The sequence below is a fragment of the Berghia stephanieae genome, chromosome 5, assembly GCF_034508935.2.
Source record: "Berghia stephanieae isolate SIO BIC M18660-M18661 chromosome 5, UCSD_Bste_1.3, whole genome shotgun sequence".
Lineage (NCBI taxonomy): Eukaryota > Metazoa > Mollusca > Gastropoda > Nudibranchia > Aeolidiidae > Berghia > Berghia stephanieae.
In genome coordinates, this window is record NC_088364.1 from 39040433 (window position 1) to 39064698 (window position 24266).

Consider the following 24266-nt stretch of genomic DNA (forward strand, 5'->3'; position numbering starts at 1 on the left):
TAGCCAGCATGAAGAATAAAAAGTAATGATTTTCTTTGTTTAGAACCAAGACGGCCGCCGTTGCCGGGCGGCGTGACATCAGACTACTGAATCCAATTGACGTCATTCGGCTCTTTGTTATTATTTATAGCCAGCCATTTTATGAGTAGTTCTCACTAACTAGCTTTTATGTATTGGTTCGTCACATCCGGCTGTTGTGAGCTTTTTGACGCAATGCGCCAATAGATGGACCGAATTTGACACCACTCGGCTATATCATGTTATTGCTTTTAGACAGCCGTTTTTAATGATTAATACTCACTAAATTCTATCAATCAGACTATAAACGTTCAAGGTTACACATTGTTTTGTATGTTGGTAAGTTATATCCACATAGTTTTGTGTGTTGGTAAGTTATATCCCGCTGGTGGATGTGATGAGTACTTTTCCTAAACGCAAAGCATCATTGCTAATGTTAGCAAGAAAACGAGAACCCTCGCACAAAAGAAATGAAAGTAGAAGTAGATAGGTAAAATAAAATAATAAATAACAACGACAACAACAACAAAAAAAAAAAAGAGAAAGAGATAAAAAGATAGAAGGAAGGGGTGGGGAGGGGGGGGGGGAGAAATAAGGAAACAAAAAGAAGAAAGAATGAAAGAAAAAAAAATGCTGATTGCGATGACTACATCTCTTACCAAGTCCTTACTAAGCATACTCTATCCATCTATCTACTTATTGTTTGTTCAGGTTTATGGTTACGCGGTGTGAGAACTTTTACACTATATACCCCTGTACTATGAAACGGAGGGGTCGGGAAATGAATTGTTGGTGAGCGCAGGAGGAAAAATTATACGTAGTATAATGTACGTACGCACACTACAAACAACAGGCACCGCACGTATGTGAAGACTCAATGGGTAGGTAAGTGCGGGCAGCGGGTTGTTCAAAGTAGGTAAACAAAGACCAGGGCGGGGGGCAGGTACCAGCTTATCCTTTTTGTGATTTGTTTTAAAAAAAAAATAAAAAATAAAAACTGTTTGATTAAGATAACATGCAATGGAATACGAGCTTTAAAGAAAGATAAAGTCTTTCCTTGTTGTTTTAATTTTTCTCATAAGGATTTGTTATTTTAACCAGCGGATTTAAGGTAAGATGGTAGATTTAGCATGCGGTTATTTCATCATGAATATAATCTGGAACTTTATCAACTTTTAAATCAACAATGGTTCGGGTATTTTTGATAATTATAAAAGCTCGAACTATAAGGCCCTTGGAGCCCGGGTTTGTTCTATTTTTGTTTGCGTTAAACAAAGAGCAACAATTGCTTACTACCTTTTAAATAAGACGTTATTTTATTGCCTTACCTTCAGATATAAAAGTCCCAAATGAAAAAAAAAAAGCTTAGAGGTGGATACAAGAAAAAAATATATTGAAACTTGTCCTTCTGCTCGAGTTGACTGTAATACCAATTGACTGAACGATATCGAGACCTTCTAACCTCCAAGTCTAATATCATAGTCAATTTCCATAAATAAGTTTTTAAAACCTTACTTGTAGCAGGGATCTAGACAGAACAGTGTCCTGTCAAAAGGGTTTTCTCTATGAAGGCTACTTTCGATAGCTTATTTAACTCTCTCCTTACCAGCCATTTTCAGGCTTTTCCCCTAAAACTCCACATCCAACTAACACAAACATATATTTTTTTATCACTCAAACACAATAGCAGTAAAGTTCTTGCGATAGTAATTTCTTGAGCAAAACATGCTCTACAACACATTGTTCATTTTCTTTAAATTTTATGATGTACAAAAGACATATGAATCAGAAAAATGTGTGGTTGTATCGTAACGAATGTGACGATTTTCCTATAGTTGGTATTGAAAGTGTTAAGCTACACTAAATTGTAAAACAGTATCCAGATCAAAAATAATTAGTCCCAGTTAATTCAAGTATTTTTGCATTATTGGATGGTTTCAGCATTAATGTAGGTTAATGGATAAACAAACGGATGAATGAATAAATAAGTAAATAAATAAAGATATAATAAATATGCACATTTATATAGAGCAACAGAATTATAAAACTAGGTTTGCGAATAGATTTATATGTTTGTAGCGTAAGACGTTCGGCAAGCAACACATGTAATGGTCGATATCAACAATGTACGTGATATAAAATGTTAAGCATAAAGTCGTATTTAACAGAATAATAATGATATAAGTTGGACATTCTTGTGTTCTTGATTAATTATCGTCTTATAATTTATATCCATCATGGCTTGCACAAACTGATAATGACACTTGCACAACCTGGTATTACTAAGCTGCCATGCTAGAAACTGTGGACTGTAAAAAGTAATAAGCAAAAATGAATATAACAGCATCAAAAAAGAAGAAGAAAAAAACAAACCAACAAACAAACAACCAAACAATGAACGTTTCGGGCTCAAAACCCTTCTTCAGCCAAAAACAAAAACAAAAACAAACAAAAAACAAACAAACAAAACAATAAAAGCATTCAATACATTACTATGATCGAAGGCGGAGTAGATAAATAAATACTTAATTCGTGTCTTATATCTTTAACAATAAGTTTAAGCACCTAAATCACCGTGTAGGGGAGATGGATCAACTATATGTATATTTGTTTCTGATTTTCTTCTCCTTCCATATATATATATATATATATATATACCTTATTAGGAATATTTTTGTTTGTTTTCGAACAAATAGATTTATTGCGTAAATTTCACCTGTCTGTGATGCATTTCAATTTGACAAGTAAATTGACTCTTGACCCCTAATTTCAAAATTCGGTGCATTCTTCTTAAGCGTGGTTTATGTGCAAAGTGTTTTGCACCAAAACGAAAGAACATTCCCATCGCCTTCGTGTCCTTGCAAGACCCCATAAAGTATCTCAATTTTTTTACAGACAATATTACACAGAAATAAAAAGGCTAAAACGAACTGGCTCTAATCTATTTTAATCAATATACCACTGTATTGTGAACATTAACATAGACCGAGACGAATCTTTTGAGCTAACATCCATCACAATCGGTTCGGTAATAAAGCCTGGGGGTGCGTATAAATGAACGATTTGGCAACAGGACAGCAGATGGCGATTCCCAACATCAAATGACCAATCATATTGCCCTTGCAGATTTTCTAAATTAATCATTGGGGTCAACGGGTGATAGAATTACCCTTAATATAAAAAAAAGGTTTGCGAGTTACTCGTTTATTAATCTGTAAAAAATGATTTTATAATTTTTAGATTTGCCAGTTGTTCTGTTCTCGTTGGCAAAAATTTAACATGGGATGTACGAAACAAATAACAACCACCCTTTTTTTTTAAAGAAAAGATTCATATGATAAAGATAGTCCTTTGGGTAAAATAATGTTCAGATCCCAAATATTCTGTAATTAATGAATTCATAAAATAATATTAAGAGCATTATAATACATAATATTAATTATTACGTCAATTAGCAGAAAATTAATGAGTTTATTTTATTAGGGTTTTTTTTATTTGATGAGTTATAATAAAACCTATATTGCTTGAATTTCAATAAAAATCTGCACAATGTTTTGATATATCTTGTGAAATAAAGTATCTCGTCATCAGGGATAACCATTCTTGTCAAATGGAGTGCAAGAGTTAACAACGTAACATATTTATCAATAATGAGCAAATTGGGGTAACTTTGCCTAAAGGGGAAACTTTGCTTCTTGAATGTTTGGCCAACAAGAGATTGTTTAGTTATGGAGCAATTATTTCCTTTGATAAAAATTCGAGTCTTTTAATTGATACAATGACTACAACAAAGCTGAGATTATTCAAACTGCCCCAAATTCACAGAGGCAAAGAAAGTATCCCCCTGTAACAAAGTTACCCCAGTTGACGGTATATCATTTTAAAAGGTTTGTTTTCTCTCGCGTAATATTTTAATAAGGTTTCTTATCCTGGGATATGAATGCATCTCTTATTTGCACTTGGTGTCGAAATGTTTGAGAAAAACTTAGATCACCCGGTGGAATACATTAAATCGTGACGCATTTGAATGGAGGTTTTAGGGCGAAACATGTGAAGAGTCAGAAGTTACTTTGTCGTACTTACCTAAACAAAACAATATCTTAATTTTTGTCAATTTCAGATTATAAAGATGTAGCGCTGGGAAGAAGCCTTTCATTATAAAGTGGAAGCAACTCCATCAATTCCCTAGAACAGAGAATCTGACAAACATTTTACAAGAACCGGACGAAACTGAATGCACAGAATTAGGACACATTACTTGGCACGGTATAAGTACAATTCGCTGTGTATAATTTATCGATAGCAGATTATATGCATCTCAAAATGAATCTAAGGTCCTTCGACATTCTGCATTACACAATGTGTTTTTTTATGTCAATGTTCACAGCCTTAACCTACTTCGTGTCAGCTTCTCCGCTTATAGACCACAACACACAACAGTTCGGATGTCACCCATTGAGCACAACACACAAAATCTGTTCCAGGTGGTACCAGACCGCTCAGCTTCCAAATATTTTCGGTCACGATACGCTTCTGAAAGCTCAATATGAGTTGAACACCATTTTAAGCAAATTACCAAACACTCCATCCAATGAAGTGATGTCGTTCATATGTATCCTCTACCTTCCACCATGCTCATTGTATCCTTCAGGATCGTACCACCAATATATGCCTCTGCCATGTCGGGCTATGTGTGAAGCGGCTTCTGTGAAAAACTCGAGGGAAAATAAATACAATATTACCATTGATGGTAATCGGAACCCCAGACCATGGCCCGTGATGTGTCACACTCTACCAACACAAAAATGTTATATATTTGAGGGTGAGTTTTTGTGTCTATTGTCAAGTCTGTTAATCAATTTGTTCTTCGTTGGATGCATGGTGTAATATCTTTAATATTTTTTCAAACCAGAAAACATTAATTCAGTTATCTGACAAAAGCAATTTCATTGTGTACCTTTTCTGATCTATAAAAAAGGTTACGGTTTTGAAGAATGTGCATTCCTTAGCTCACTTTATATACTATTTGTTGACTAAAATAAGTATAGTTAACTTGGAGCTTTGTAAAGTTCCAGGGCCTTGACGGATTGTTACACGTTTATACCATCTTAAAGTTGTAAAATATTTTCTTCATATTTTGATTTATAGATTAAGATAAATAGTTTAATGCAGAGAGGAGCTCTGGCCCTTTTCGGAAAAGATATTAGAAATCGAAGATAGCAAAACTGAGTTGCAGTAGAAAAAAAATCACACAAGTTTCATTAATAGGATTGCATGAATACTGATGCTGATATCAATAGAAATAGCAATAAATTCCCGTCTGGTGATGAAACTTTTGATACGTTATCATCAGTTCCGTGCCTAAGATTCCCTAAAACTAAGTTTGTACATATTTTTGTACTGAACTTACATACCCCTCCAATGATCTCATCCACAATATTTTTTTTTATCAAAATATATTCATTTTTACACCGGATTTCTCGAATTGATCGAATCGACCGTAAGAAGTATCATTGTGATCAAGATATCATTAAAAATCAAAATAATTTTTTAGTAATATATATATATATATATATATATATATATATATATATATATATATGTATATATATATATTATATATATATATATATATATATATATGTATATATATGTATATATATATATATATGTATATATATATATATATATTATATATATATATATATATATATATATATATATATATATATATATATCGAACTGCTTTGGACGTCTTTTTTTATACAAAGGTCAATGATAGTTTTGCGATAGAGTAAAATCGTTTTTTTTTTAAAGCCAAAACCAAGAGTGCACAATTGACATTGATTACCACACCGCCAGCAGTGATAGAAACACAAGACCAGCAACGTTATAACGATACCGGAAGCTTTCGTTGAAAAAAGTGTTCGTTTACTTGAAGATACCTGTAAGGAAATCGCTTGGATAGACGAAGGCGTTGGCTATAAACAATGTGCTAATGCCACAGGCAATCAAGAGAAAAGGTTGCTCTCTTACGATTCATGATCATCTTCTATTTACTTTCGTCTAGCAATCCTCACAATCTGTTTTTTTTATAAAACAGGTTTGGGATCAAAATTATTTCGTATGCCTCGTGTTAAATTTTTGCCAACAAGCACAAAATTACTGGAAAATCTAAAAATTATAAAACTATTTTTTTACAAATTGATATACGAGTAACTTGAAAACCTTTTTAGATTAAGTGTAATTCTATCACTCGTTGACTCAAATGATTATTTATAAAATCTGCTAGGGCATAATGATCGGCCCTTTGATGTTGTGAATCGCCATCTATCCGGATTCATTTGCGCGCACCTACAGACTTCCTTTTCTGGACCGATTTTGATTGTTTTTGGCTCAAAAGATTTATCTCGATCTATGTTAATTTCCACAATACAGTATACTAATCAAAATAGATGAGTGCCTGTTCTTAATTGCCTTTATTTTCCCGTAAATATTGCGGGTTCTCTACTAGTGTGTGTGTGTGTGTGTGTGTGTGTGTGTGTGCGTGTGTGTGTACAACAAGGAAAAAGTGATTAAGGCATTAATTACATGCCTGGTTACATTACAGTCGTAGTTCTAAAGAAGTCTCATATTTTTAAATATTTAAGCTTATATATAGTGCAATATTCAATAAAAGAAGCTTTAAGAGTTTTAAAAGAGAATCAAAGCCAACAACGACACCTAACATACTAAAGGGCAAAGCAAACACGCTTGTAAGGCGCTTCTACAATTTATTTAGACTGAAACAAAGCTGTAACCGACCAGGGACTTCTCTGAGTGTGGTGAGCGATGTAAGTAGAGAGTGTTTTGCAAAGACCCAGCTTTACTACTCCGCGTAGAGCGGGACTCGAATCACGGACCTACTGGTGCGAAGGCCAGTGTTATATTACAAGATCCTTAAACTATAATATGATGTATAAAGGTTTTCTGGCCAAAATGAACTTGAATGTTTTGTCCGTGTACGATACTAAACTGCCGTATTAAAAACTCGTCCTTCAAAAAATCGATCGATTTAAACGACCCTCATCTTTATTAAAACTCTCAAGATTGGGGCTTCAAAAGTTTTTGTAAAGACTAAAGTCATCTTTTTTTATCGATCATTCAAGATAGGCTGTCTCTTTTTTTAATCTTTAAAACACTTTTGAAAATGAGGCCTCTAAAAATAAGTGTTACTGGGCTAAAAGGAAAGCCCCCCCCCCCCCCCCCCCCCCCCAAAAAAACCACCAAAAAAAAAAAAACACAAGAAAACAAACAAAACAAACAAGAACACCCCCCCCCAAAAAAAAACAAAACAAAAAAAACAAAAAAAAAACACAACAACAACCAACCAATCAACCAACCAAGCTAACAAACAAACAAGCAAACAAAAAAACCAAAAAAAAAAAAAAAAAAAAAAATCCCAAAAAATCAAAGAAACAAACAAACCGAAACCAAAACCGCTTTTTATCATTGTGGTGTGATGTCAGTGGAAAACAGACGAATTGAAAAAACAAATAATTCAGTTTCGGTTTTGGATTAATTAGTATATAAATGGTGCTTTAACTTTTAATTGCAAGTAACCAGTATTGTCGGGGGGTTGGGGAAGGGGGAGGTCGCAGTGTCGACATCGACGTTATTTCTCAAGACTTGTAATCCAATATGTTCTTTGTCTTGAAAGTCCTAGGTACCGTTATCTTTCTCTCAGACGCCAAGTACTAACGCAGGGGTATTGCAATGTCCCGAACTGCTAGTCTCATTAATAGTAAATGATAACAAAGCATTGGTAACTTTGCATAGACCGTATAAAGTAAATTTGTGGACTGTAGAAAGTAATAAACAAAAATGAATATAACAGCTTTAAAAAAAAAAAAAAAGAGATCAAAATACTAAACACGTTTCGGAACGCTTCGGACTCAAAACCATTCTTCAGATTCTGTTGTCAATCTGGTTTTCTTTTAGTAATCTATTTAAGTTTTCATTGTTTTAACTTGTTGGCTGAAGAAAGGACTTGGGCCCGAAACATTCCATGTTTTGGTATTTTGTTCATTTTCTTTTGTTTATTACTTTTTATACGGGACAGCGTGGCTCAGCGGTACAGTCTTTTCTTCATACCCAAAAGGTACCGAGTTCGACTACCCGCCTCGTTGTGTGGCCGTGAGCAAGTCAGCTCGCCCTAGCTCACTTTACGGCGCTGCACTGCGGCTGACGCCAGTCTTCCCCTGGAAAAGACTCTAAAGACAAATTCCCCTTGGGGATGAATAAAGGGAATTTATTTTATTTTATTTATAGTATGTATACAAACGCGGTCCGTTCATGACAAACCGGTCTCACTGGTTGGTCGATATTTTATTTAAATTCATATCAGTGAACGCCAATGTTTTGTCAATTTTATTGATTAAAAATAAATCTCTTTCTCCTGGCACACAATTTATAGAAATCATAATTCTCTAATAATAATAATAATAATAATAATAATAATAATAATAATAATAATAATAATAATAATAATAATAATAATAATAATAATAATAATAATAATAATAATAATAAGATTTCTGTCCTCCAAAGGAAACGCGCCCTAGCGACCGGAAAGTCCTTTGGTTTACAATCTCGTGTTGAGCAAAAAAAGTGAAAAAACAAAACTCACCAGATAATTTTAAAAAAAAATCCAACAAAAACAAACAAGAATAAATAAATAAATAAATAAATAAATAAATAAATAAATAAATAAATAAATAAATAAATAAATAAATAAATGAAAATGAATTTTAAAAAAATAACATAAGACGAAAGAACAAAAACAAACAAACAAACAAACAAACAAACAAACAAAAAACAAGCAACAAGAACCAAATAAACAAACCCAAAAAACAAGAAATTCTTACAATAGCTTTCATAACTAATTGAATCTAATTCACCTATCCTGAGGGTCCCAATGTCCCCCCCCCCCCCCCCCCCCTGTCCACACACCAATGATTGGGTAGCTGAGTCTGTCAGATCTGGGATAGCAAGCAATATGGTAGAAAAGTCGTGACGTCACGCTTTTTACTTTTCCGGTCCCAAAATCCTAGGAATTGTGTATGTAACTAGTCCTTCGGAGGACTGATAATGAATTGGTAGCATATTGAATCATTAGGTCAGGTGGCATAACATTTTTAGTAGCTGTATGTATAGGTAGATTCTAAGGATTACGGGATGTAAAAGAGCGAGGATGGATGATCTTTATTGACGACCAGCATATATTTATTATTAATTATACATTTTATGGCGGCCGTTCCTTTACCCACACTTATCATATCTAGACAAGAAAAAGAGATGCCATCACTTTGAAACCAGAATATCATTTACACAAGGTATGTATTCAGTCCTCCTGAAGAGTGATTTTACACTTCCAATGATATTGGAAGCAGTTATTTTGACATCACACGTTTGTTCCTTATTGCTATTCATTTTTCCGTTTTTTTTTGTCCCGCCATAGAAACCGTGATTTACTCCGGGTCCTTGGGTTTAAGGGCAATGAAAGACTGTTTCAAAAGAAAAAAAAACTATCTTGACATCTTTCTCATGTAAATGTTCTAAAGAGAATAAAATTTTATCCACATCCCTCCTCCCCCTTATTTCTCCTGCTCCACTCATCTATAGGCTACTCATTTCTATTTATTCCTGGTTACCTTAAAGCACGAACTAGTTTAGTTTTAATTGCTGCTCTACAACAAGATAGAAATCTTCACTAATTGCCCTCCCCCCGACCGTCTAACACTCTCTCCTTCTCTCTCTCTCTCTCTCTCTCTCTCTCTCTCTCTCTCTCTCTTCTCTCTCTCTCTCTCTCTGTCTCTCTCTGTACACACACACACACACGCACGCATATATATATATATATATATATATATATATATATATATATATATATTATATATATATATATATATATATATATATATATATAATATATATAATAATATATATTGACCGGAATATCCTATGTATACAAAGTTTTATATATATACGAGATTTCTAAGAATGGTTTCTTGAAATTATAGAAATATTTAAGTCAGGATCTTACAAAACGCCAACTTGTTTTGTTTGATTGCTTGTTTGTTTTTGAATTTGGCATTAAAAACTCCAAATTGGCAGCAGCTTCAAATGATGCAGCTTCTAAAAACACTATTATGTTATAACGATCGATTCAATCAGCAAATTCTTCACCGCACTCGTGCACCGTCGCGAATCCACCCGGAAGCTTCGTCACAACACACCGTTCAATGATCAACTAGATGCTCTGCGGTTTCGGGTTCCATCCCACATCGGGTACATTTTGGACAGGTGGAAAGTCCCCACCGACTAAGCGATTTTGCCATGAGGCAGGTCCTTGACCGTAGCCGATTCGCTACCACTCAGTGTCTCCTCTTACTGGTGGAGAAGCCTGGCAACTTCTCACCTAGTGCCAAATTGGCAATCCTGTCGTCACAGACACTAAGATATGAAGTGAATAGAAAAGTGCCAGAAGACAATAGAGAATAAAAAATTTTCGCGGCGGTGGTGGGGTTTGAACCTGCGACCTTATTGGTACGACAACTCCGCCTGGCAGGTGAGAGCGTGGCTCTACCGTGTGAGCTATCAACGAACACAAAAATATTCGTTTCAAACTCAAAGTCATTACTAGATCCCTCTCTCACCCACTTCTTGAGACCGCCGATTCGTTCGTACACCACCATCGCGAATAATTTTGACCAGCAGTTAAGCTTAATAGCCAATATTCTCAACACAAACATATAACATAGAAACGATTGAGACATTGAGTATGCTCCGGTGTATGGGGTGAATTTTTAATTCAGAAAAGTGAGTGGAGCAGGCACTTATGTTGGTAACAACAAGATATGAAGTCGCGAAAATTTTTTATTCTCTATTGTCTTCTGGCACTTTTCTATTCACTTCATATCTTGTTGTTACCAACATAAGTGCCTGCTCCACTCACTTTTCTGAATTAAAAATTCACCCCATACACCGGAGCATACTCAATGTCTCAATCGTTTCTATGTTATATGTTTGTGTTGAGAATATTGGCTATTAAGCTTAACTGCTGGTCAAAATTATTCGCGATGGTGGTGTACGAACGAATCGGCGGTCTCAAGAAGTGGGTGAGAGAGGGATCTAGTAATGACTTTGAGTTTGAAACGAATATTTTTGTGTTCGTTGATAGCTCACACGGTAGAGCCACGCTCTCACCTGCCAGGCGGTTTGTCGTACCAATAAGGTCGCAGGTTCAAACCCCACCACCGCCGCGAAAAAATTTTTTTTCTCTATTGTCTTCTGCACTTTTCTTCACTTCATATCTTGTTGTTACCAACATAAGTGCCTGCTCCACTCACTTTACTGAATTAAAAATTCACCCCATACACCGGGCATACTCAATGTCTCAATCGTTTCTATGTTATATGTTTGTGTTGAGAATATTGGCTATTAAGCTTAACTGCTGGTCAAAATTATTCGCGATGGTGGTGTACGAACGAATCGGCGGTCTAAAGAAGTGGGTGAGAGAGGGATTAGTAATGACTTTGATTTGAAAACGAATATTTTTGTTCTTGATAGCTCACCGGTGAGCACGCTCTCACTGCAGCGATTGTCGTACCAATAAGGTCGCAGGTTCAAACCCCACACCGCCGCGAAAATTTTTATTCTCTATTTGTTTCTGGCACTTTTCTATTCACTTAATATCTTGTTGTTACCAACATAAGTGCCTGCGTCCACTCACTTTTCTGAATTAAAAATTCACCCATACACCGGAGCATACTCAATGTCTCAATCGTTTCTATGTTAATGTTTGTGTTGAGAATATTGGCATTAAGCTTAACTGCTGGTCAAAATTATTCGCGATGGTGGTGTACGAACGAATCGGCGGTCTCAGAAGTGGGTGAGAGAGGATTAGTAATGACTTTGAGTTTGAAACGAATATTTTGTGTTCGTTGATAGCTCACAGGTAGAGCCACGCTCTCACCTGCCAGGCGGAGTTGTCGTACCAATAAGGTCGCAGGTTCAAACCCCACCACCGCCGCGAAAATTTTTTATTCTCTATTGTCTTCCGTCACAGACACTGCAAGGTCGGATAGAGGATAGTGAGGTCTATATCATAATGTCATTATGTGGAACGAATTGCTTTAACAGCTGTCTGTCTTCCTTTTACAAAAGGTCGTATTACATTTTGGCCAGAAAACTTCTGACTTCATATGTGACTCGCATATCAGGATGACCCAGATGCAGAAACGTGAATTTAGATTAAATGACCAGAGATATGAGATTTTATTTATAAGCTTCTTTAGATTTTATACTAATTAATTGTCCTTATAAAACCAAATATTTTAGAAGGTACTTCATATTTCTGTTTATAATTACAATTTTCACCGCACGAAAGGATCACAACACAATAACGTTTTGAGATACTGAAATACATGACATGTATATTATCATACATTATGATCTCGATCGATTAGAATGATCCCCATATGTGGGATTTGTGGTCTAGTGGTATGACTCTCGCCTTCGGATCGGGGTTCGAGACCCGCTCAGACCGGTGCATAGTTAAGTCCTTGAAAAAGACTCTTTACTCACATTCTCTCACCATAATCGGATGTAAAATAAATGAGTGGGCTTGTCTTTTAACAGGGTTGTGTCTGTCGGAAAAAAAATGCAATATCTCCTAACAGGCGTCATGCCTTGTCTTACGTATTAAGTTTTGCTATGGCTAGGGGACCGTGTGAAGCACTTTGAGCACGGTTATTGGATATTGCACTATATAAATGCTCTAGTTTTGGATATGTGAGACAAACTTAAACTAGAGACTACCGGATTTATGAAGTACAGATAGAACGAAGTTGACGTCACGCAAGTCTTTGTTATTGGTTTTTGACATTCATGTTTATGATTCTTTCTCACTAAACTGTGTTAACCAGACTATAAACGTTCGATGTTACACATAGTTTTGTGTATTGGTCCGTTATATATCCAGATGGCAATGTGAGTTTATTAGCCAAGAGCACAGCATCTATTGACAATATGAAATTAGCATATTGAGTGAATTCGGTTATCACAGATTCTGTCCCTTTGTTGTGTAACCAACACAGTGAATACTTTTAAGAGGACAACACACATGTTAACACTTTTTCGAAGGAAAAATTACCAAAAACAAAAACAAAACAAAAACAAACAAAAAAGGCAACCCCCCCCCCCTCCAAAAAAAAAACACAAAAACAAAAACAAAAACAACCGCCCCCCCCCCCCCCCAACAAAAAAAAAAAAAAAACACACACAAAAAAACTCAAACAACAAAACAAAACAAAACCAAAAATAACAAACAAAAAAACAGAACAAAACAAAATAAAAATTAAACAAACAAAAGACACAGAAAAAACAAAACAAAACAAAAACAAAGTGTTTTCTTCGAGTACGGCAGTCATGTTTTACGTTAATGCTTGACAGACCTTAGCGCGTGAGGTCTTAACTATACTAATAACTCACACAAAGTCAAGCGGAATGGCTTTACGCCATTCTTGGCATGTTTTACCAACGAGTCTGTCTGACCAGAGCCGGGTTGGTTCATTCGGTAAAACGGATGAATGAACGTATATTTTTTTTTGCTATGGTTGAAAGAGATTGAGTCTGGTAAGTCTGACAAAGTTAAAGAAATATTAAATGTAAAGGAAATCTAAAAAGAAAAAAGAAAAATAATAATGACTAGGAATCATTTGAGTTATCTAATAACTATTTTTAACAAACATAAACAAAATGAAAAATATACAAATAAGCAAAAGCAAAACCTTTATCAAAAGTAAACAAAAAAAATAGATATATAAGGAAACCCCACCCACCGAAAAAAAGCAACAAAAACAACAGAACCCCCCCCCCCCCCCCCCCAACAAAAAATGAATAAAAAAGTGAAAAGGAAAAACACACACACATAAAAACAAAGACAAAAAAAAAAAACAACAAAAAACAAACAAATTAAAAAAAACACCCCCCCCCCAAAAAAAAAAACAAACAAAAAACAAAACAAAACAAAACAACAACCCAACAACAACAAACAAAAAAAAAAAGACAAAACAAAACAAAACAATATAAAAAAAAAAAACAACAAAACAACTGAATCCCAAAAAGAAAAACAACCCCCTCCTCAACACAAAACAAAACATAAAAAAGACCAAAAACAAAAACAAACAAAAACGACTAGAGATAGATCCAAACGAAAAAAAAAATCAACAAAACAATAAAATCGTGAGGAGAAATGAAAGAAATCTATTATATTATTCTATTTGTTTATCAATGTGGGTATCGTTTTTATTGTAATCACATGTATGGCCAAAAATGTAATCATCGTATTCTTACTTGTATGGAATAATACATACGAAAGAGTCCTATATTGTTATTATCAATCAACTGACAAACCTTGCTTCGGATGGCGGTGGTGGTGATTGGGGGGGGGGGGGGGGGGGGGGGGAGGGGCATGGGAGGACAAAAATGAATATACAGAAGACTGATATGGCCATGGAACGTATGTTTGTACACATTACTATAACAATGCTTTTATTTTTTTTTTAATGATGCATGATGATTGTCATGACGATTACCCTATCTCTAGTTGTGGCTCGTTTTTGTTTGTTTCTGTTATTGGTCTTTTTTATGTTTTGTTTTGTTTTGAGGAGGGTTTTGTTTTGCTTTTTGGAGTTGAGTTGTTTTGGGTTTTTTATTTTAAATATATTGTTTTGGTTTTTGTTTTTGTTTTGTTTTGTCTTTTTGTTGATGGTTATCGAAAAATCAAATTTGTTTCGTCAAATCTCATCGAAAACAAACGCCGTTGTTTTTAGCACTTGGGTTGTGTGTCCACCTTCCGGTTAGCTTGTATGACAACGAGGTGGGAGTACTTGGATTGAAGTTAGTCGTTCCTCTCATAATTTTGATATCAATGTCTTAAAATGTATATCAACAATTTTCCGGTTTTAACACTGGGAAAGAGTTCTATGATTAGCGACCTATATATATATAAGATATTTAATTGCAGAAAATATTTCTATGTGGTGAATTAAAAAGCTCCTTGGAGTTCTCTTACGAATTCGAAAAATGTATTGTCTAAAACAATAGAAATTGAATTCAAATTTTATACAACACTTGAATCACAAATTTGAGTTGATCGACTTATCATCGCGTTCATTGAACGGACAGCTGTATGCTTGTCTATTATAAAACTGTATCCATCATGCCTCGGGTACTATCCCAACGATTTCTACATGTAACCCCCTGCCCTCACCAACCCGGGAACATCTCAAATTGAGACTAACAAGATATGAAGTGAATAGAAAAGTGCCAGAAGACAATAGAGAATAAAAATTTTTTTCGCGGCGGTGGTGGGGTTTGAACCTGCGACCTTATTGGTACGACAACTCCGCCTGGCAGGTGAGAGTGTGGCTCTACCGTGTGAGCTATCCACGAACACAAAAATATTCGTTTCAAACTCAAAGTCATTACTAGATCCCTCTCTCACCCACTTCTTGAGACCGCCGATTCGTTCGTACACCACCATCGCGAATAATTTTGACCAGCAGTTAAGCTTAATAGCCAATATTCTCAACACAAACATATAACATAGAAACGATTGAGACATTGAGTATGCTCCGGTGTATGGGGTGAATTTTTAATTCAGAAAAGTGAGTGGAGCAGGCACTTATGTTGGTAACAACAAGATATGAAGTGAATAGAAAAGTGCTAGAAGACAATAGAGAATAAAAATTTTTTGAGACTAGTAACCGATCAGTCAACATGGCTAGCTAACCGTCAATTAATAACGTGTTGCTTGATTTATCACCTGGACGAGAAATGCCAGAGTAGAGGTCAGATGTCAGGCAGAATGCAAGCAGCCGTTCGTATCCCAGACGAGAAGGAACAGTTAGCTGGCAGGTCATCAAGGCCCTATTATACGAGTATTATGTTACAAATTCAAAACTGATTTCGGAATTTATTGGCCAATACAAATAATGTATTTGATTCCAAAAACTTCCATTAAATAAGACTGAGCGACTGAAGAAATGGAAGAAAGACTATGTCAGGAAATAGATTCAAATAAGTAATCAAACTTGGGTGGAAGAGGGAACAACAACCCAACAACAACAAACAAACCATCACGGTGTTTAATCAGTCTCATAATACACGCAAATTCAATTAATCTTTGTGTCAATTGTAAACATCACACACAATTTGGTGACGATTGGTCCAGTGGTTTCGGGGCCTTGTGTCACAAATAATCCAATTTGACAACTGCCAATTAAATGTATTTATTTTGGAACTGTTTCATAAAGTAGGTAATCATAAAATCAGAGAGAAAATGGTTATGTTATATTCTTTTGGTGAAGAGATGATTGGTTGTGAGATTGGGTATTTTAGATATTAACTCAAAGAACATTTAAAAACAATGACGCCATTTTTATTGACCGGTAAGGGAGGAATAGGAAGTACAGAATCCCTTGTTTGTTATTATTACAAACGTAGATCGTACATTCTGTACTTCATAAAATTATTATTATCATTATTAATACATGTAATAACAAGGTATATATGAGTTTATACTCAACAAAAATGACCTCAATGGAAAAAAGTAGGAGGCCAGTATATCATGTTTTTTATTTGAATTCTGCATGATCTTCGTGGCAGTTTTGTTTGAATTTTCAATCTGCTATCGTATATTATACTTCTTTTAGATTGAGAAATAGCTTAACATGGTGACTGATGACTGATTAGTCTCTTGCCTTATATATATATATATATATATATATATATATATATATATATATATATATATATATAATATATATATATATATATATATATATATATATATATATATATATATATATATATATATATATATATATATATAGAGAGAGAGAGAGAGAGAGAGACTCGAACCAGGAACCTACCTATCAGAATAGAGTCGAGTAGCATACCACGAAATCTCAAAATGATAACATTTTAACCTGTTAAAAGACATTACACGAAACGAAAGAATCAACCGCCCTACTCTCATAATATAACCATGACTTCAAATAACAATACTTTAAAAAGCTACCTCTTTCACATGTTTTTCGTTTTTCACGTGGTACAAGGTTAAATGGATAAAATGGCCAAGATTAGGTCTCATTGAAGATAATGGGAATCTGCTTAAAGCAATTTTTACGAGGGTGTGTGGGCGGTGACGAAAAAAAAAAAAAGAACAACAAAAAAACAAAACAAAACGAAAAGAAACAAACAAACAATACATAATAAATAAAAACAGGACACCCCCTCCCCAATAAAAATAAAAACCCAAACAAAACAGAATGAAATAAAAACAAAAAAGCCAAAAAATAAAACAACCCTAAACAACCCCCCCCCCCCCAAAAAAAAAACAAAAAAAAAACAACAAAAAAACAAAACAAAAAAACAACAACATACAAACAAAAAAAAATCAAAAAACAAAAAAGAAAAAAAAAACAAAAAACAAAAACAAACAAACAAACAAACAAAAAAAAACAAAAACAATAACAAAACAAAAATAAGTTGGCATTGACGCTTAAAATGGTTTAAAACCTTAATCAAAACCCATTTTCAACTCAGATTGCGTGATATCTAAAAGAGTACGTTCTTACCCAGATCCGAACTCAGGAAATTTTTTTTGGCGATCCTTGTGTAAGAACTTTTTACTTAACAAGTTGGGGATCATTTTGATTGATCAGTTGTATTACGAAGTGAAAGTATACTGGCTAAACGACTTTTTAATGTGTGTCGTAGCATTGCCTACATTGTAGAATGTTCTCTATTCAAAATAACAACTTTATCAATATAGAAGGAACGAAATTGACGTCACTCAGCTCCTTGTTATTGGTTTTAGACATATAATGCATTCGGGTAAAATACTCACAACATCTGACAGCGGATATAATGTACACAAAACTATATGTAACATAAAATGTTCATAGACTGATTGATACCATTTAGTAAGAACTAATCATTAACAGGCTGTCTAAAGTAGTAACAAAGAGCTGAGTGACGTCACCTTTGTTCCTTCTATATTCCAATTTTTGCAAACAGCAATAGGGAACAAACGTGTGATGTCAAAAGTCTGGTTCCTATCTCATTGGAAGTGTAAAACCACTCTTCCGGAGGACTGAATACATGCCTTGATTAAATGATCTTCTGTTTTCAGAGTGATGTCATAATATTTTCTAGTCTTAACATATGCTAGTCATCAATAAAGATCCTCCATCCTAGCTCTTTTACGTCCCGTAATCTTTAGAATCTGCACTTACATCGTGTTATTAAAATAGTTATGCCAGTTTGAAGTGAGCAATAGTTTTAGTATCAATTTATACATCAAATTGGTAGGGGCAGCGTGTCTCAGTGGTACGGTCTTTGCTTTGTTCCCGAAAGGTACCGAGTTCGATGACCCACCGCTGCGCTGTGTGGGTTTTAGCAAGTTACCTCGCACTAGCTTAATTTGCGGCGCTGCACTGCGGCTGAGGCCTGGGTTATTCCAGTCTTCCATTGGAATAGACCATAGAAACAAATTTCCCATATCGGATGAATATCGGGCATTTTATTTTAATTTAATTTATTTATTTTAGACAATAGGCAAGCAATCGTAGCTGTTACGTAAATAAATGGATACTGTTGATCCTAGTGTGATCTAACCACAAAATGTTTTGAATTGAAGATACGACCAAAAAGGCCAAAGGGATGCAAGGACAGTAAAAAATAACCATGCTGTTAAATGATATTTTGAAAACGCTAGATCAGAAAGTAGGTCACATACTCCATGATTAACAAAAACAGTACTAGGTTGGCAGAAAACATTTGAATTTAACCATTCCGACAAACCAAATTTCTCATGAAATCTGAATGGAAGATGGGTGAGAAGAATTCTGTCGTGCTCTAACAAAAAAGCTTATTTACATTTTGGCAAGAAAACATTGACTTGAGATATGGAGATCTATTAAATATATGTTCATCATCTTCCGAAAAGATGTGACCCATCGACACAAAACGGTTTTATTTCGGTAAGAACAAGATGCCAAATAGTGATTTTAAAGTTAAAATTATAAGAAGACTTGTGGGATTGTAAATTCTTTCATTTCAAGATGTGACATCCTTTGTCCTCAACAAAGCATAAAAAAACTTAACCCAAGTCTCATATTTTTGTCTGTGAATTGAATTAGTTTAGCCATCCCGATATATTACCGTTTTGAAGCGGTGGGTCAGATATTATGTTTAAAATTGACTTCTTTTAGGTATTATGTTTGACTCCTATTTATTGACAAGTTGAAGCTGGGATGATCGATATTTATTTAAAAATAGTTTGCTCACGAAAAGTAAAATAGAAAGTGTTTTGCCAGCGTACGTCGGGATTGGTATGTAGATAGTAGTTGTTTAAATTGGTGACGGGGTGAGTCGTGGTGAGTAGAAATAATTATATTTGTCTTGGAAAGAATCGAAGAGGTGAGAGAAAAGAAGGAGGTGGGGCGCTGGGTGGTGGGTTAAAATGTTGGTGAATGTGGGGAGAGATATGAAGGAGGAGCAGGGAAGCATTTAGAAAAACACATCATGAATATAATTTTCTTCTAAAATAAAATTCTGATAGCTTTTACATTTTTAATGTAGTTATCAGAGATATCTTTTTCTTGATATGTGAATAATATTTTCTGTACTTATTAACCAGTAAACTGCTGTACTCTGGAAAATCTTTATTTAAAATTTTGGCAAAGAAACTCGTCCTTCAAATATCGATCGAAATGATCCTAATCTCGGCAAAAACTCTCTAACCTGGGAGCTCGCGATATCCCATGTTTGAGAATTATCACCAAGACGAAGGTCATTTAAATCGACCGCCTCGCTCACAATGTAAAATCTATTTTTTCCAGCAGACCATGTTGAACAATTTCCATAACACACAGACCAAGTCGCCCTTTCGGTGTCATCTCTGCAATAGCAGACTTTCAAATGACGTCACTGCTTATACCCGGGTAATCCTTTACTCTTCAGTCCAACTTCGCTAAGTCTATGACAAAGGGGATGAATGAATTGTAAACCAGAATAGAACTACATCTACGAGTATTCTCTTTGCCAAATCTAAGACCATCTAAAAGTCCACACATAAACAAGCACCGATAGGTAGCGAATTGGAATCGATAGACAGATGAAATAACTCTGTAGATGGCAGGTTGGCTGACTACAGTAGGGGCCAGCCAATGTTATCCGTGACAATCTTGAATCTTGGCGGCTTGTTAAAGGTAACCGAACCCAAATAGAGGGATTTCGTTGTGATTGTTAGTTCCTTTGTGTTCATTTGCTTAAAAAAAGTTTGATGAAAACGGCTCGAGTCAATTTTATAATCCTCTGGCTGTACAGCCGCTGCTTGTCTGAATCAAAACGAGCAGTTATAATATATAGCGATATCCACTAAACGTGCTCAAAGTGCAAGGGGTCTCTAGCCAACAGCATCACTTAACATGTAGACGAGACACGATGCCTGTTAGGCGATTTTACATTTTTTTCCGGACAGATAAAACGATGTTAACTGCTAGATACTCATTTTACACATGAGTACGGTGAGAGAATACGAGTGAAGAACGTTGTCATAAGGACTCAAGTATACGCCGTTCAGAGCGGGACTCAAACCTGTCCAAAGGCGAGTTCATCCCACCATACTACATAGCTGAACAATCAAGAAGAAGGCGACGCTCGAAGGGTGCTCTCTCGAGACGATTGACCCAAAATGGTCTTCAATAACCATGCTTAAATCTTCGGCACCTGGATTTTATCACGACCTCTGATGGTAGCAATTTCCCTAACATATGAAACTCGTCTATTTGATAGTGCTTTCTGCTAGATCTAGATAAGATCTGTTTATCCTTTCACCGAAATACTGTCAGAATAATGGATGCGCGCACAGGTTTATATAATATACATGTTTGTGTGTTTATGTGTGATGTGTGTGTGTGTGTGTGGGGGGGGGGGGGGGGGGGGGGAGGGGAAGAGTCTGACTTTGTATCAGATACATACACTACTGCAAACACACTGGGCAAAATATCAGACCATGATTCGACCCGCATGCCTTGACCACCCGCCCCAACACTAATATGATAATAAGATAAAGCAGACCAAGCTCTTGTCTGAATTAATATCCTGATGTTTTACTGTTTACAATTCCCATATCGTGAATAAACGAAGGCTGTGAGTAGTCTAGACGTGCAAGGTTAAAGGTTGTGACCGAGTACCCAAGTACATTCTTGTACTTTTTGATTTCTTAAGCCTAAAGCATCTTATTTATTTATTAGCTAGCTTGTCTGCGATGATTGGGAACTCTGAAACGTGCAGTAAGAATGCTTTCACTCATTCAGAACAGGCGGTGTCTTGACGCGACGGAATGTTAACCATTATAGTCTCGGGACTGAACACCAGTTTTTTTTAAATGCTGGGTTCAAGTTTGATACGGGGGATATTTTCTTCCTTTCTTAGTTCATCCCGTTTCTTTGATACACTGGGCCGTCCAGACTCGCCATTCGTCTCTGTCTTGAGCTGCTATGTATACCTCGTCTTCGTCCCAGGTCAGTCCCCAGCTTTTCAGGTATCTGTCCAAAGCTGTTTTTCATCTTTAAAAAAAATAGCATTCTGGTATGAACTGGGGTTAGACTGGATCCTGAAAATAAATAGATTTTCTTTTACTTTCATACAAACAATTAACTTGTTAACTTCCGTACTCTGGAAAAACTCGTATTAAAAAAATTGGCCAGAAAAATTGTCCTTCAAGATCGATTTAAATGACCTTCATCGTGACTAAACCTCTCAAACTTGGGTCTTCGCGAGAGTTTTCTGACCAAATTCTTAATTACGAGTTTTTACAGAGTAGTTCAGTTAACTGGTTAAGAATTGAAATGAAGTCTTCTGACTTTTCTTAAACTGAGGTTTGGTACTGTCTTGATCTACTGGTTAACTTGGCCCCAGAGCACATATTATTCCGTCAGTTAGTCACTTATTTAGTCAGTTTTAATTATAGTATTTAGATGTTTACTTTGTAACAGAGAGATAGATAGGAAACGTATTGTAGGGGTAGATTTTCAAAATCCAGATTACCTTCGGAAATATTGATTCCAAACTTATTAGTAATATATTTTAAATATAAAATTGTCAAATCAATATTTTCCTCTAATTGATCCTTTTGATATCTTAAACCCGAGGCTTCTTGATTATTGGAGGGCCGTTTTAAGATATTTTTTTCTGAAATAATGGTAGCAATAATGAATTTCTTGAGAACTTCGAAAAGTGCCATATTTGAGAGTTTTGCCAAGATGAAGGCCATTTAAATCGATCGATATTTGAAGGAAGAGTTTTCTGGCCAAATTATAAAACATGTTTTTTTTCCAGAGGACGACAGAATGAGTACTGTGACGACGTTTTAAGATACAAAATAAAATAATAAAAGGTAAATAAAGCATAGAATCATATTAATTAAAATTTAATGATATTCTGAAGAAATTAAAAAAAAAGGGTTGTTGTGGGGCTTGGGGTGGGGGAACAAGGAACATGAGCCATGAATCAAACGTCTTAACCCTCTTCCGCATAAGGACAGGACTGTCCTGGGACAGTCCTGTCCCAAATCTGTAACATAGAATTTAGAGTAATCTTCCGCACCTATTGGGACGGGACAAAACAGTCCCGTTGTGTCCCAAGCCGTTGTGAAATGCTACAAAATCAACGGGACAGGACTGTCCCAGTCCCGTGTTCATATCGTTTGTGATAGTAGAAAAATATAGCAGACTTCCGCACTAGGACAAAAAAGTCCCAGACTTGGCGGCGCCGTGTCAAAATTGAAATGCCTGTCTTTATTTTCTGCATCCCTACTATACTACTACTACTACTACTACTACTACTACTTACTACTACTACTACTACTATACTACTATACTACTACTACTACTACTACTACTACTACTACACTACTACTACACACTACTACTACTACTACTACTACTTACTACTACTACTACTACTACTACTACTACTACTGTTGCTTCTGCTACTGCTAATGCCACTAATATATTAATACCTACATCCCTTACATTTTGTATTTATTTCCAATTCCATTGTATTTATTTTCCAACAATAGTCCACACTTTATTTTAGTTCACTGTCTTCTATACTGCATTACACAGTTCCTACCCGCCTACCCTCTTTTAACATAATTAAGTACGCACCTTTTATAAATTTCTATTGCTCTGTTTTAATTCGTGCTTCCTCACAAAGTAGCATACAATTTCCTGCCCATCAATTTTTTGTTTATGCATCTTAACAACGCGACTACCACATTATCTCATTCGTCTGTAGTTTTTAATTCATCATGTGTTGTTGATGAAGGGGAAACCCGAAACGTCCATTTTATCTGTTTTCGTATATTAAACTGAAGCTTACATTCAATTTCACAGTTATGATTTATTTATTTATTTCAATTCTGAATATAAAAAAGCAAGAACAATTCAAAAAAATAATTCTATGTGATGAAACCACGTACAGAAGGCATAGCAACATAAACATTTTCGGCAATTTAAAAACGTATGTTTATAAATATAATTTAAGAAGTGTCACACTTTGTGACACAGCAGTCACGTGTCGCACATCTATTCGGTACCTTGTGGGATCAATTATCTTTATCGTTATTTATTTCGGGAATTTTCAATGAAAATATTTTTAAGTAAGTCCTTCTGAGCCACTTGGACTCATTGTAAGACAAATTAACTCCTTTAGAGCCTTGTAGCCAATGGTACAGGAATTATTCCGGTTTCAATAGCGTGAAGCGGACAATTAACGTATTTGAAAACCTTTGAACAGGACGCTAGTCTATTGCAGATTACTATCCCAGCTTGACAGGTACCCTTTTACACCTGAATGGAGTGAGTGATTGGAGTAAATTTTCTTGCTCTAGAAAGTACAAAATGGCTTCGGTCGGAATCGAACACAGAACCTCTGAGTCCAGAGTACAACGCGCTAACCATGGGCCATCTTGCCTCCTAAGCTTATAATCCGGAACTTATCCATGTTGCTGTAGCGTTGAGCAGACAGATAACAGTTTAAAATTAAAAAAAAAAAAAAAATTCCCTTTTTCATCCCATAGGGGAAATTTTTCTCGAGGGTCTATTCCAAGGGAAGACTGGAATAAC

The 24266-nt window shown here is 35.3% G+C and overlaps 1 protein-coding gene across 3 annotated transcripts in view; it reads left to right on the top strand.

Annotated features, from left to right (window-relative positions):
* Positions 1–780: 780 nt before the first annotated feature.
* LOC144972891 (uncharacterized) overlaps positions 781–24266 on the top strand; it is a 41982-nt gene continuing 18496 nt past the window's right edge. The window contains exons 1-2 of one of the 3 annotated variants that reach the window (XM_078914675.1): positions 781–903; positions 4139–4840. In XM_078914675.1, coding sequence (XP_078770801.1) covers positions 4330–4840 — 511 coding nt within the window. In that variant the 5' untranslated portion in view covers positions 781–903; positions 4139–4329. Of the gene's footprint in view, positions 1130–4138; positions 4841–24266 lie in introns of all 3 variants that reach the window. The other 2 variants (XM_078914677.1, XM_078914674.1) reach the window with 2 other exon arrangements.